At 40.7% G+C, this 14955-nt stretch overlaps 1 protein-coding gene across 1 annotated transcript in view; it reads left to right on the forward strand.

Moving 5' to 3' along the window:
• The window catches only part of SPATA16 (spermatogenesis associated 16), a 126458-nt gene that overhangs the window by 44492 nt on the left and 67011 nt on the right, over positions 1 to 14955 (forward strand). Inside the window, exon 4 of the mRNA XM_032783655.1 lies at positions 7922 to 8006. Coding sequence (XP_032639546.1) covers positions 7922 to 8006 — 85 coding nt within the window. The remainder of the gene's footprint in view (positions 1 to 7921; positions 8007 to 14955) is intronic.

Genomic DNA, 14955 nt, shown 5'->3' on the forward strand with positions numbered 1-14955 from the left:
AGTGGGGGCCACTTCCCCTGAGGCCTCTTCCTGCTCCCCCCATGCCACTCCTTCCCCCTAAATGCCTGCTCTTGCACCACCCCTTCTCCCTGAGCCTCCACCCTCACCCCACTCCTTTTCCCTGAGGCCCTGCCCACCTGGTGCTCCTTGCCCCAAGTCCCCTACCCCTAGCTATCTCTTCTACACCCCCTCCTCCCTGTTGCTTACCCTTACAGCCAGGAAAAAGTGGTGGAGTCATGGCCCCCTTGTTCCCCCCATTGCAGCACAACTGTTTGGGGTACATGCCTTCTCCTTCTCCACCTTTGGGAGAGATTCCTCATCCTATTTCTCATGCTATTGTACCAGTAATAGATGCTCAGGGCCAGTGGAGATCACTGAGCACACTTCAGGTGGGGAGCAGAACTTACTTTCTGCCACTTACCTGCCTTCTCCACCTTCTCCCAATTCTGGTAGTTCAGGCCAGTTCAACACTTGGCACAATTTAGAACAGCCTGAGGGCTTCACTAATTTGCAAAGAGTTGCAATGGCCCCCTATGGGCTTTTGCATCAGCAAGGCCATGTTCCCTATTGCTCCTGGCATTTTTCTACATTCAAGGGCCGTAGAGGATGGCACAGAGGTGTCTACATCTCAAGAGAAGAATCCTCCCATACCTGGGAAATCTTCATCTGATCTTTAAGGCATCCTTAAGTCTTCTCTTAATTGCCAAAGTGGCACCAAGAGGACTTTAGCAGATCTGAGGATCTGACTGTGAGTCTTACTATTGCCAGAATTTATAAAGGGAAATGTACATAATGATTTTCCAGTAATAATAGTAGATTTTTTTGTTCTTTTTAGAAATTTAACACTTTAGTGCATTCCAAAAAATCGTGCATGTTTAGCATATTTACCTCTTCCAGTTATCATCCCAGACCCCTCATGCTGTTCTGCCTGCTCTGGCTATATGCTTTCTGTTAGAATCAGCTGTACTCATGTATCTAAAACTTTCTTTGATTTTCTTTTAATATGTATCCTTTAAGATTAAGACGGACTTCAGGGTCTGTTGTGGTGTCATTAGTTCTTTGTAAATATCTTATTGTTTTACACCACCAAGTGGCCAGATTCAGCAGATATAGCAAGAATTTTTGAATCTAGCGTTACTACCTTAACACATGCTGGGTTTGGGTTTATTGTGGTAGCCCTTAAAGGGCAAAGGTGCTTAACTAGTGACTGGTTTCCCTACTTCATTCAGTGGGGAGGGATAGTTCAGTGGTTTGAGTATTAGCCTATTAAACCCAAGGTTGTGAGTTCAATCCTTGAGGGGGCCATTTAGGAATTTCTTTGCATGGGGCAAAAATCTGTCTGGGGATTTATCCTGCTTTGAGCAGCGGGTTGGACTAGATGACCTCCTGAGATCCCTGCCATTCTATGATATAACAAAAGGCCTCTCATTTTGGAAGAGCCACTTAAATGTCAAGCCAATTCTTTAACAATTGCCTCTGCAACCTTCCACTCTTGGGTGCATGTGCCATTAGCACCATAGCCATCCTGAAAGCAGTGACCATTGGGGCTGTGTATGCCCCTTTGTGGCAGTGCTCAGAGTGCAAGTACATGAGAAGCTGCAACCTCAGTAGCTCTCATGCCCTTTACTGTCCATGTGAGGGGCTTCAGAAGCAGCAACTCCTCCCCCTATTCTCTGTCTGGCTTTAGGTGAGTTGTCAGGGGTTTGTAGAGTTGGTTGTAGGTTTTGGTAAGTTCAGTCCAAGTTTGACACCTGTACAGACTTCAAACTGGATGGCAAAGGGTAGCACTGCATCAGAGCAGATCACTGCAAGGGTAGGAAAAAGCTACGTGCCACAATGCCACAGCACACTGCCTCCTATTCGTTCCTTTCTTCATGGGTAAGTAGCTGAAGGAAGAAGTTGCTACGCATTTCTCACTAGGGCAGTGGTTCTCAAACTTTTGTACTGGTGACCCCTTTCACATAGCAACCCTCTGTGTGTGACCCCCCCCCTTATAAATTAAAAACACTTTTTTATATTTAACACCATTATAAATGATGGAGGAAAAGCAGGGTTTGGGGTGGAGGCTGACAGCTTGTGATCCCCCATGTAATAACCTTATGACCCTCTGAGGGGTCCCAACCCCCAGTTTGAGAACCCCTACATTAAGGGCAACAAAAGAAATTCTCAAGAGAGAGTAAGGGAGAAGACTAATTTCTAGTGGGTAAAGAAGGGTCGTCTTTGTGGCGCAATGCTAAAGATAGAGGGTAAGAATGGAAACTGCCCGGCAACATTTTAGTGGTCGTTACTGGTCCTGCTATTAAACTTAATGCCTTCCATCTGAGTTCTCAAACATTTTGGCTATTAATAAATTAAGCCCCCAATACCACTATAATGCAAGAATTGTTGTTTAATTTACAGATGAAGAAGCAAAGGCAGAAACTAAGGCCAATGTTTTCAAATGCAGCCACTAGTTTTGGGTTTGTCAGGTTTGGGAATGATATTTCAGAGGTGCTGAGCCCCGGGGTACTGCCTCTGATTTCATCTGGAGTAGTTGGTGTGCAGTTCCTCTGAAATTCAGGCCATATTTTAGGTGTTTCAAGCTGGACACCACGCTTTTGAAATTTGGGTCTGACTTAGTATCATCCAAGGAAACTGTGACAGGCTGGGAATGGAACCCAGGTCCTAATTCCCGGTCCCATTGCTTTAACCAGAAGACCTAAAAAAAGAAACTGTGAAGAGAAGAGGTTGCTTTCCATGTAGGACTATTCCTTGGAAAAGCCTGATTATTTGAACTGACTTTCTAATGAACTGCTGGCAACTACTTATCTCTTTCAGTCCAGTTTATCCATGCACATTTGCTGCCACCTGAGCAATATGAGCAGTTAGGAGTGTATTGGTAGCCTTTGAAATTACACGTTTGTACAGGTCTGTATTTTATACCACGATGCCATGTCACTGGAGGTGTCAGAAACAGGGAGATGATGCCATGAACTGGAGTCATATTACATAGCAGTGTCTTGAAAACACTGTTTATCTGACCATGTAGGGTCAGAGGACAAGTACATTCCTTGTGCTCAGGGGAGTGCAGGGACAGGCTAGGAACCTAATTCCCATTGAAATCCAGGAGAGTTAGGCGCTTAACTCACTTAGACACTTTTGAAAATCTATCAGCCTCTTTAAGCACCTAAATGTACTTGGACTTGAAAATGTAGCCCTGGGAAGCCTAAGAGCCACCGGCTTTAAATAACAGCTTGGCTTCTAAGAACCAAGGGTTTTTTTTGAAAATGTTACTTCAGATCCTCTGCTGGTGACCCATATTCACTTCCTTCTCTCTTATCAGTTCTTTCATTAGAGCTATAACTTTATTTCTGCAGATAACTCATGATTCCATACCCTTTGCTCTGATTTCTGTCATCTTTGCTTTATGTTCGAAAGGATTTCAGCAAAGGGGATAATGCTGTCTTCAAATCTAAGGCAATTTGGGTCCTGGGAAGCTTTCTGGTGGCCACCTTCTTCCTTTTATAATAAACAAACAAATTGCTGATAATACTTTACAGAGTTATGAAGGGCTTTCCTTCTGAAAATCCCAGAGAACATTACAAACATTAATGAATGAATACAACACCTTTGTGAAGAAGGTATCCCCATTTTGGAAACAGAGATACTAAAACAACGAGGAGTCTGGTGGCACCTTAAAGACTAACAGATTTATCTGGGCATAATTTTCACTCCATGCATCTGAAGAAGTGGGTTTTTTACCCACAAAAGCTATGCCCAAATAAATCTGTTAGTCTTTAAGGTGCCACTGGACTCCTCATTATTTTTATGTATACAGACTAACACAGCTACCCCCTGATACTTGACAGAGATATTAAAGTGATTTTCACAAAGTCATAAAGGAATTTCATGATGACCTGGGGAACAAAGTCCAGATTTCCTAACTGTGAGGCTTTTGGTTTAACCACAAGATTGTCCTACATCTCATTTATGATTTCTGAAGACCTGCTCCAGGGAACAGTTAAAGCATTTAGATGAAACAGTGGCTCTTATGAGTAATCCCATGTGCCAGCTTGATCTTCTAATTTGCCATAGTCGGTTCTTGTAGAGTGTGTGTCTACTATCACCTCTTCTTCTAGTGCTTCCAGTATTCCATCCTTTTCTACCTTTGCAAAATCTACAATGTGCATTAGGCCATTAAAATATAACCTAGGTCATTAACATTTAGAAATTAGCTACAGTACAGAGTAGCAGAGTATCTTTTATATATGTATATGGAATGGGATGGACAAAATGGCAGGTTGATATAATACTAAATATGGATTAATACCAGAGAGTGCAAAGACTCTAAGGTAGCCATCCATTGTGAGTTAGTCAATTTTACACTTAAAATTAGAGAGAGAATAAAATTTACACAACTCTACATTATACTGAAATATGTATTTTTATTAAGGGTTTATGATGACAATACATATCACGAGAGTGAAGCTCAATGGCTTTATAAATGTCACCTGAACTCCCATGATAAACAGAGCACTATAACACGCACACCAGATTATGGGGTATCGTTTATTTCCCATTTCCATCTGTGTTTTGGGAAGAGCAAAAAGTACAGGTCCCTTGAAATAGAGGTCCCTTGTGTATAGTAATTAACATTCATTTAAAACAGAGTGAGACACAATCTTCTGTATTAGCAGCAAAGAGTCCTGTGGCACCTTATAGACTAACAGACGTATTGGAGCATGAGCTTTCGTGGCTGAATACCCACTTGGTCGGATGCAAGATGAAGTGGGTATTCACTCATGAAAGCTCATGCTCCAATACATCTGTTAGTCTATAAGGTGCCACAGGACTCTTTGCTGCTCTTACAGATCCAGAATAACACGGCTACCCCCTCTGATATTTGACAATCTTCTGTACTACTATTGTAATTTGTATTACAGTAACACCAGAACTGAGTTTGGGCTCCTGTAAAAACACAGAGTAAGAGAAAGACCCTTCTGCAAAGAGCTTACATGCTAGAGTTAGGATAGGTAACAGGTAGGAGAAAGGAAAGATTATTATCCCCATTTTGTTGGTGGGGAACTGAGGCAGAGAGAGACTAAGGGCCAGATTTGTAAAGGTATTTCGGTGCAGAAAGGTGTAGATACGTTCCTAGTGGGATTTACGAAAGTGTCTAAGAAGGGGCAGAAATTTAGCAAAAACTGGAGCAGATGCTGTACACTAAACACGGAGGCTTGAAATGTGAACATGGTTAGAATCCTGTTCATAGAAATGAGAACAAAATAATGGGGAAGAATAATAGGGAAATGGTATAATTCGAAGTACATTGGTGCCTCAAGGCCCCACCATTGGGCTAAGCACGATACAAAGATGTAGTAATAAATGGTCCTTGCTGTCTTACAAACTAAATATGCAAGACAGTCAAGTATTATTGTTCCTACTTTACAGACAAAGCTGGGTCACAGAGAGATGAAGTGGCTTTGATGTTTGTACTGAATCCACATATGAGTCCCAGTCCAGTGCTTGAACTACAAAACTACCCCTGAAAACTGTTTGAAGCTGAGGAGGAACAGGCAGGCCATGTCGTAGAAATGACAGGGGGATTTGGGGCTACATTTTCACCAGAATGGAGTCACCTGGATGATAGGCTCAGCAAGTGTTGCCTGGAGTCAGAATGGGAAAACAAACTGCTGGCACAAGCCAACCAACCCACCTGGTCATATTTGGCCCATGGCAGAGCAGCTTGGCATCCCCATAGTGACATATTCATACTGAAGTGGACAGAATGAGGCCGTGATGAGCATGACATTTTGGACTAAGGATTTGCAAAATTTAGTCTTTAAAATTGCAGCAGTTGTGGAGTAATAGGTCCAAATGCAATCCCAACCAGCAAATGTCTGTTTATTTCGGCATTCTCCTAATATAAAACCAGCCGAATGGATTATAGATCCTATCCGTGCACCTTCCCATCTCAGCAAAGCTTAAAAAATGGACACATGTCAAACCTGGATAGATAACATTTCTTGGTCTTGGAAAGAATCCATAACTGCAGATAGCAGGCACAGTTATTAAATAAATCTCTCCTCATCACACATGTGCCTGGTGAGCTGGAACTTGAACTAAAGACTTTCAGCTTTTCTGGCCTTCTTCAGGCCTCGCCACTTGACTTGAAGAAGAACTGCTTTAGTTCATAATAATTGTTTTTCTTTTGAGCTAGACGCTAGAGGGCAGCATCACTCACATACACACACAGTACATTGTAATACTAATTATTGCTTTTACCAGAGCAGGTAGAAATATTGCAGACCACCCTGCATATAAATTGTGAACAACAATACAGAATCATTCTACAAATGTAGGCACTATCCTTCCAGACGTCTTGCAGGGTTCATATGTAGCTTCTCCCTTCCTCCTCAGTTACATGCTGGGAGTGAAATCCTGGCCCTGTTAAAGTTAATGAAAGTTTTGCCATTAACTTCACAGTGGCCGTGATGTCACCCTTTGTGTCCACGGTATCAGGGTACAAGAGTAGTAACTGTGCTCTGATAGATGCTGTTCTTTTCAACAGGATGGAGTCACGTGAATGATAGGGTCAGCGAGTGTTGCCTGGAGTGAAGATGGGGAAACAAACTCCTGGCATACGCCAGCCAACCCATCTGGTCATATTTGTCCCACGTGCTCAGTTAGATGCTGTTCTTTGTCCTACTGAAGTCAATGGTACTTGTGCCAGTGACTTGAATGAGGGCTATACAGAGAGCCTTAGAATTAAATCCAGCCCTCAGATGCAAATCCATGGCTTCCACTGAAGTCATCTCTCCCACTGAAGTCAATGGAAGCTGCTTGCATACAACTGAGAGCAGATTTTGTTCCTAAGTCTATAATACAGTGTCAGAATATGCAGCCTTCTAATACCAGGCCTGCTTTGAAATGTTTATTATTAAATCCTTGTAATTTTTGGTCAGATCTTGTTAAGAACATAATACTGTGGTGGAAAACAATCTGAAAGGGTATTACAACAAGACTGGGATTACTCATTGCGATACACAGCTGGGGGGAGACTTCAGATTCAATTTACAGTAATATCAAAGTACAATTAATATATAGGCAGTGATAAGGGAAACATGCAGATGTACACATTGATAGCACTACATCAACAAATAAACTTTTGGTGCTAGTAATTAGGTACACAAGATTATTATATGTTTAATTGACTAAAGTGACAATTTGGAATTACATCTAATCACATTTAATTGGATTTGGAATCTCCAGAGGATAGGAAATGGAGAGCAGTTTGGAGAAGCAGCCATAAAAGCAAACTGATTTTCTAAAGTCAGTGAAAGCAATGCATTAATATCTGCTTTACAATAGTGTGTAATATCCCTTCAGTCTAATAAGAGTAATGCAATGGTTATAACAAACAGTCTGGATGCTAAAGCATATTCAATTAGATACAAAGATTGCTGATTGGTTTGGTTTTTTGGTAGCATAATTTAATCAAAGGTGAACTATGTTTGACTTTGTGGTAGACTGAGATATTCTCAAACTTGCAGTACATCTCAGTGCTGTTCTGGAAGAAATTTAGACTATATTTAATACGTTTTAGTCCATAAATGCTTTAAAGCATAATAAGCAGCAGCCAGAATAAAATATTTCTGAGCAGCCATTAAATATCTGAGCACAATATAAATAGAAAAACCATAAAAGGAAAAAATGTAAGTTTGTTTTCTCGCATATAGTTTAGCTCCCTAATAAAAATGCTTGCTGTATTCCCAAAATGTCTTTTACTGTTGAGCAATGACTGATAGTTATGTATAACTGTGTGCCCTTTTTATATAAACTTCATATTATATTCATTTTATATTATCTGCTTTAAAAATTTGGTGCTTTTATCTCCCTCCCCTCCCCAACATTCATGTCTTTATTCTGCTCTTGTCATTAGGAGTGCCATGACTGCTGACTACATGTACTGGCTGTCAGGAGGCAGTGAACAGCATATAAGCAAGCTCATCAAACTGTATTGGCAGGTAAAAATTGATGGTCTAACTAGAAAGGAGGAGCCCATCTCACTATTAGGACCAAAATGAAAGATTAGTGCTTAAAAGACTGCTGACAAAGATAGCTCTGGGGCATATCAATTAACAGGACACTGTATAGCGCTAACTTATTTATAATTAAGTAGATTTTCTGGGACTAATTTTAAGGGCAAAATTCAAAGTTGTTGTTAACCCTTGGCTCATACTTCAATTTTATGGAGGGCTATAAAATTTAATTCCAGATATTGAGCCTTTTTTTAAAAAAATTGGCTGAGATTGTTTTTCTGACATCTTTTCATACTCTTTGAAATGGAAGGAAAAAAGACCTAACCAGTGGTCTCAGGGAAACAGAGTACAATAATAAAGACAACTAGTAAGACACCAATTCTGCAAAGATTAATCACTGCATGTAGTCCTATCAGCTTCGATAAGCCTCATCACTCGAGCAACGATTACTCACTTGAGTAAGGTTTTGTAGGCTCAGGGCCCTGATCTAACAAAGCACTCAAGCACATGTTTAACTTTAAGCACATGTGTAGCCCCACTAACTGTAATGGGAGTACTGGTATTCTTGGAAATAATCAAGTAAGTGTTTGCTGAATTGGGACCGAGAAGCTTAGTGCTGGATCACTGGTACTGGTTACATTTCTAGCCTCTGTCTCAAACACACCCACGTGTACACACACATACACACACATTTATGCTCCGGAAACTCTACTCACTCCAGTAACTGCTCGTGAGTCTCTCCTTCTTCCTGTCTCTTTATTTTTAGGATTGGGTTAAGGGGCTAATAGCAGGATCTCCTTTTTTTTCAGTTGCTTCTTCCCATCCACTTTCTGGGCATTAGTTCCCTACTTCTCTCCTTCCTGTTTGTGCCTTCTCTCCTGATTGCCCAAGCTGGCCTTAAGCACAACCAAAGCATGGTATAAAGACTGTAGCAGCTGGGGTTCCAGCCTTCGGGGTACCCATCTCCCGTGCAACTGCTGCAATTTGAGATGGGGCCCGGTCCACTCTTCTGGCAGTGAGACCCAACAGGAATGAAACGGTTCATCCCCTACCATCAGAGGGTAATTCATGGCCTGTCCCTCCACATGCCAGCACTTAGAGAGCTCACCTTTGCTTTTGGCCCTATCAGTCATAAAGCTAATCCTTTCCACTCCCTGATTGATATTTGCCCCAGCCATACCTCTCTATCTGCATGCCCCGTTGTCCATAAGCACGTGCTTCATGGCCTGGCTCCCAGGATGAGCTGAAAGAGGTTTTATGTCAAGCTACTTTGTCACTGGTTGAATAGTTAATAAAAATCCATACAATCAACAACAGTTTCATACATTATGCATAAACTTTACCTTATGATAAAATATTGGGGTCTGATTCTGATCCCTTTTACACTGGTGTACACCACATCACAGTTACTCTTTGTTGTATGAAGAGCAAAATTAAAAACGCTTCTAATTTACTCTAGTGTAATGAAGATCAGAATCAGGCCCTTTATGTTCCAGTGTCACTCCTGGAGGTCTGCAGGATGAATCTACCCTTTCCTAAATTGTTAGCTGCATCATCTGACTTCTTATTTATACACATGAATACATCTCACTCTAGAAGCCACCATATCTCAGAACTGTTGTGAGTGCAAAGCATGTCTAGTTCAGAGTATTACCCATTGGGCTAGCATTTGCTGTGCCTGTGAACTTTCAAATGTGAATAGACCAAAGGACCTGTGTGTATTAACCTCTACCTCAGCCCAGGTTCCAGCTCCACTCCCATTCTGTGGGCTTGTGTCAAGGTTCCTTCGCCACTCTGAACTTTAGGGTACAGATGTGGGGACCTGCATGGACACTTCTAAGCTTAATTACTAGCTTAGATCTGGTATCACTGCCACCATCCAGAATTTTCAGTGTCTGGATCACTCCCTGTCCCCCCAAAACTTTCCCCTCCCTAGGTAGCCTTGAAGGATTTCACCAATTCCCTGGTGAACACAGATCCAAACCCCTTGGATCTTAGAACAAGGAGAAATTAACCATCCTCCCTCCTTTCCCCCCACCAATCCCTGGTGAGTCCAGATCCAATCCCCTTGGATCTAAAAACAAGAAAAAATCAATCAGGTATTAAGAAAAAAAAGCTTTTAATTAAAGAAAAGAAAGGTAAAAATCATCTCGGTAAAATCAGAGGATGGAATACGTCCCAGATGGAACCATCCTCTGGCTTAAGTTCAAGTTACAGCAAAACAGAAGGTAAAATCCTACTCAGAAAAGGAACAGTTTAGCAAGTGAGAAAACAAATAAGAACGCACACAGACTCGGACAACCCCCCCCCTTGCCTGGCATGTTACGATACAAGTTCATTGAAACATGAGAGACTGGTTCAGAAAGATTTGGAGAGCCTGGATTGACGTCTGGTCCCTCTGAGTCCCAAGAGTGAACAACCCCAAAACAAAGAGCACAAACAAAAGACTTCCCCCCACCAAGATTTGAAAGTATCTTGTCGATTGGTCCTGTGCTCAGGTGTCATCCAGGTTTACTGAGCTTCTTAACCCTTTACAGGTAAAAGAGGCATTAACCCTTCACTATCTGTTTATGACAGCTTGATTCATGGGCTGGGCACTGGTCAGAGCATTTGCCCCCTAGGTGCTTACTGCATATGCATCAGGAGATCCATCAAAGTCCCAGTTTCCCAGGACCTCACTGGTGGGAACATGCAGTCTTTGACCTCTTTGTTCCTGTTACTTTTCTGCCTGTTCTTGGAACTGGAATTTCTTTTCTCCTTTGTTTGCAGAAGGTGTGAAGTGTCAATGAAGATCTTTCCATTTGTCTGATCTCTCCAGGTGCTTGATTTTCACTGTGGGGCAGACATTTCTTCACTGGGCAAAGTCACTGGCTTTCAATTTAGGGTACGTCTAGACTATGCGCCGTATCGGCGCGTTAAAATCGATTGCTCTGGGATCGATATATCGCGTCTAATCTAGACGGGATATATCAATCCCTGAGCGGGCTTATATCGATTCCGGAACTCCACCAACCCCAACGGAGTTCCGGAATCGACATGGCGAGCCGCGGACATCGATCCTGCGCAGTGAAGATGGGTGAGTAAATCGATTTTAGGTATTCGACTTCAGCTACGTTATTCACGTAGCTGAAATTGCGTATCTAAAATCGATTTTATCCCGTAGTGTAGACCAGCCCTTAGTGTCTTTAGCAGGACTCAGTAACATCTAGGAGTGTTCACATACAGGCAGCTAGGGGCCCACTATTGCGCCCTTTGAAATCAATAGAAGTATTGGGGCCTGAGAAAGCACTATATGTTGAAGATGCATGAAGAGCAACCTTACCTTTTTGAGTTGCTGAATTCTGTGCATTCAGCATTAAGGGTCGCTTCAGTGTTAATAGTGCCCATAGCAATGATTATCCAGTATTTTGTGAGGCATGACACCATACTGAGACCTATCACCAGAGAGTGACTCGGTAGCATTAACAAGTACTAATCTTTATGTTAATGTTCTCTCTTTATCTCTGGATAAAGCTGAAAATAACTTGTCACGACTGTACATGCTTATGTGCCTTTGTAACCAAAGCAACAGCTATTGATGCACGGTCCTTTTCTTGTTAACTATTCTCCTCCTCTGGAATTCTATAAGGCAGTCTGATGATTTTGAGAGAAAGAAGAGAAGAGGACATACCCAGGACAGGATATTCTTCGAGGCTCTTTACTTTGGTAAAGATTGATTTTTATGCGGGGGGAAACTATCACACTTTAATGCTGATCCAATGGCCAGGCAGAAGGTTTTCAGGATTCTACTGGCTATTTTTGCTTCTTCACTTGGTGATTTTGCTTTGCAATAAGATTCAGTGCCCATCTTATGCCTGTTCCATGGCTCTGAATGTGTCATCACCCTTCTTGAATCTTTCCACTAGCTAGCTTCCTCTTACTGCATAAAATTGAGGCTTTTTATTCATATAGACAAAGCTCTTTATTATCATCTTGCCTCAGTCAAAATCTCAGCAATTTTTTCTTCTTCTGTTCCTTATGATCACATTGATCCTTTCACCTTATTTCTCCCTTCATCTCCCTCTCTAGTTTTTGGTTGCCCCTATCCCTGGCAACATCTGCCAAAAATCCTCTTTCTCCTTCAAATCCCTCCTTAAAACATACCTGTTCAAACAGCCTTTTCTTGTCATAGTAGCCCCTAGACTTGGGCCTATATCTTCTCTTGTGTTTGTTTGCCTTTATATATACATTGTATACACATTATAAACTCTTACCAATTTTAAAGCTACCCAGGATTATTGTGAAAATGTAATCTAACCTCCCGCATAAAACAGGCCAAAAAATTTTACCCACTATTTCCCGTATCAATCCAAATCATTTGTGGTTGAACTAAAGAATATCTTTCAGAAAAACATCCCATCCTGATTTAGACATTTCAGTGATGGAGAATTCACCTCATCCTTTGGAAAGATATTCTATTGGCTAATTACTCTGTGTTAAAAATGTACATTTTATTTCCACCTTGATTTTGGCTAGTTTTAACTTTCAGCCATTGGATATTACTATGCCTTTGTCTCTACTAGAGAAAAGAGCCCTTTCCCGACAGATATCTTCTCCCTAGTTACGAATTTATAAACTGTGATCAAGGCCCCTCTTAAACTTCTCTTTGTAAATTAAATAGATTGAGCTCCTTAAATCTCTCACTATAAGGCAGGTCTTTCATTCACTATACTTATGTGAAATGATGTGTAATATGACATAAAATATTAGTTTTGAATAATATTTTTTTCTGTCTACTCCATTATGAGACGGAGGTATAATTAGAGCTCAGTGGGGAATGGTTTTCCCATCCCAAATAAGGATGAAAAATCAAAATCTCAAATTCTCTCAAACTGAAAATATGAAAAAAACAAATTTAATTGGATCAATCAAAATATTTCATTTACATAATTTCTGTTTCATTTTTATTTCAACCTTTTTCTACATTTTTACTAACTGAAAAGTCATTTCAAACAGACAAATTGAATTTTTTGTTTTAAAAATCTTGAAATGGGATGTTTTGACAATTTCAACAGTTTTTTCCAAAACAATTTTGAAATTGGAACTTGATCAATACTAACACTTTCTCCTGATCAATTTTGGTTTTAACAAATTGGGGTTTTATGGATGAAAACACATTTTGTCAAAAAAATTTCTATGTATAATGCTGAATAGAACTGAGAAAATAACTTGCAATAGATAATATTGTTCAATGAATTAAGTCTTTTGTTCTGGTCACAGAATATCTTTTCAAAAGTTTTACCCCTCTGGGGGATAATAAATATGCAAAATTAGCAATGCCTGGCTTACTTGCAATTGGTCATATAAATCACAAGGTATTTTTTCTGTTCCTGGATTATTAGGCAAGTGTAACCCCCTGGTGAGTATGTGTTACAGGTCCCTTTCTGTGCTGAGGATCTGTCTATTACAACCCCAGCTGGAGAGCCTTCAGGATCTGTGGCTGTTTGTGCATGGGCCTTTTGGACTTGGCTTTCTGCAAACATTTATGTCAGTTCAAGTGGATCGCTCAAACATTTACAGAAAAGAGCAACAAGAGTGATTAAAGTTCTTGCGAACATGACCTACGAAGAAAGGCTGAAAGAATTGGGTTTGTTTAGTTTGGAAAAGAGAAGACTGAGAGGGGACATGGTAGGAGTTTTCAGGTATCTAAAAGGGTGTCATCAGGAGGAGGGAGAAAACTTGTTCACCTTAGCCTCTAAGGATAGAACAAGAAGTAATGGGCTTAAACTGCAGCAAGGGAGGTTTAGGTTGGACATTAGGAAAAAGTTCCTAACTGTCAGGGTAGTTAAACACTGGAATAAACTGCCTAGGGAGGTTGTGGAATCTCAATTTCTGGAGATATTTAAGAGTAGTTAGATAAATGTCTATCAGGGATGGTCTAGACAGTATTTGGTCTTGCCATGAGGGCAGGGGACTGGACTCAATGACCTCTCAAGGTCCTTTCCAATCCTAGAGTCTATGAATCTATAAAAAAAGGAGGCACTAGTGGTAGAAGCAAATTCTTTAAACACTTAAATGGAATTTGTTTTGCTCTGTTCACACAGCGTTCATTGAGACCTCAGCCCTTTTCATGTCAAAAATCTATGGTTTCATAAACACAAAATAAATAATTTACTGTGTGATGAAGCAACTAGACTCCAATCCTACATGGTCGGAGTACTTCTTGAGTAGTGAGTACTTCAATTCCCACAGAGGTCAACTTCAATTGACATCTTGCAGGATCATGACCCAAGAGAGCAAGGTTAATAGCAAGAAAACTCAGACTATAACCAAAATACCATCAGCAATCTTCATCTGGCTATGGGAGCTACCAGCAGCATGATACACTGGTTCTATAGATGTGTCCTGTAAACAGCACTTCATGGCATGTCAGGTTTTCAGCATGGCAACAGGGAGAATGTTTTGTAATCCTTTTAATGAAATGTTTCACGTGAACTGATAGTTTAGTCTCTTTGCTGGGGTATCATCTTAGTGCGAAAATGTATTTCTCATCAATTCTTGAGGGCACCATATATTTTGTGGCTAAGCTTGTTGTCATACTTCACTTCAGAAGCACCCAATCTGGCAATCCATGTTCATGGAAAGTCCATTGACTTCAGCTGGTATTTTGTAAGTGTAAGTACTTCAGGATTGGGCCCATATTTTTGAAACAATGTAGTTAGAGGGAAATATCCAAGTTGCATATACCCTAGCAGAACGTATTTTTGCCCTAAGAAGTATTTTTAACTTTTCTCACTGTGGGAAAGGGTAACGTGTTTCTTTTCATCTTCTCTTGTCACTCTTGCTAATAAAATCTGTAGGCCTATCCAAATTGTATACATGAGACATGGATGTTTTAAAGAATTATTCCCATTGTGCTTTTAATTTTCCAGTTGAAATTTGAAGTGAAATCATC

This window comes from Chelonoidis abingdonii, chromosome 8, assembly GCF_003597395.2.
Source record: "Chelonoidis abingdonii isolate Lonesome George chromosome 8, CheloAbing_2.0, whole genome shotgun sequence".
NCBI lineage: Eukaryota > Metazoa > Chordata > Testudines > Testudinidae > Chelonoidis > Chelonoidis abingdonii.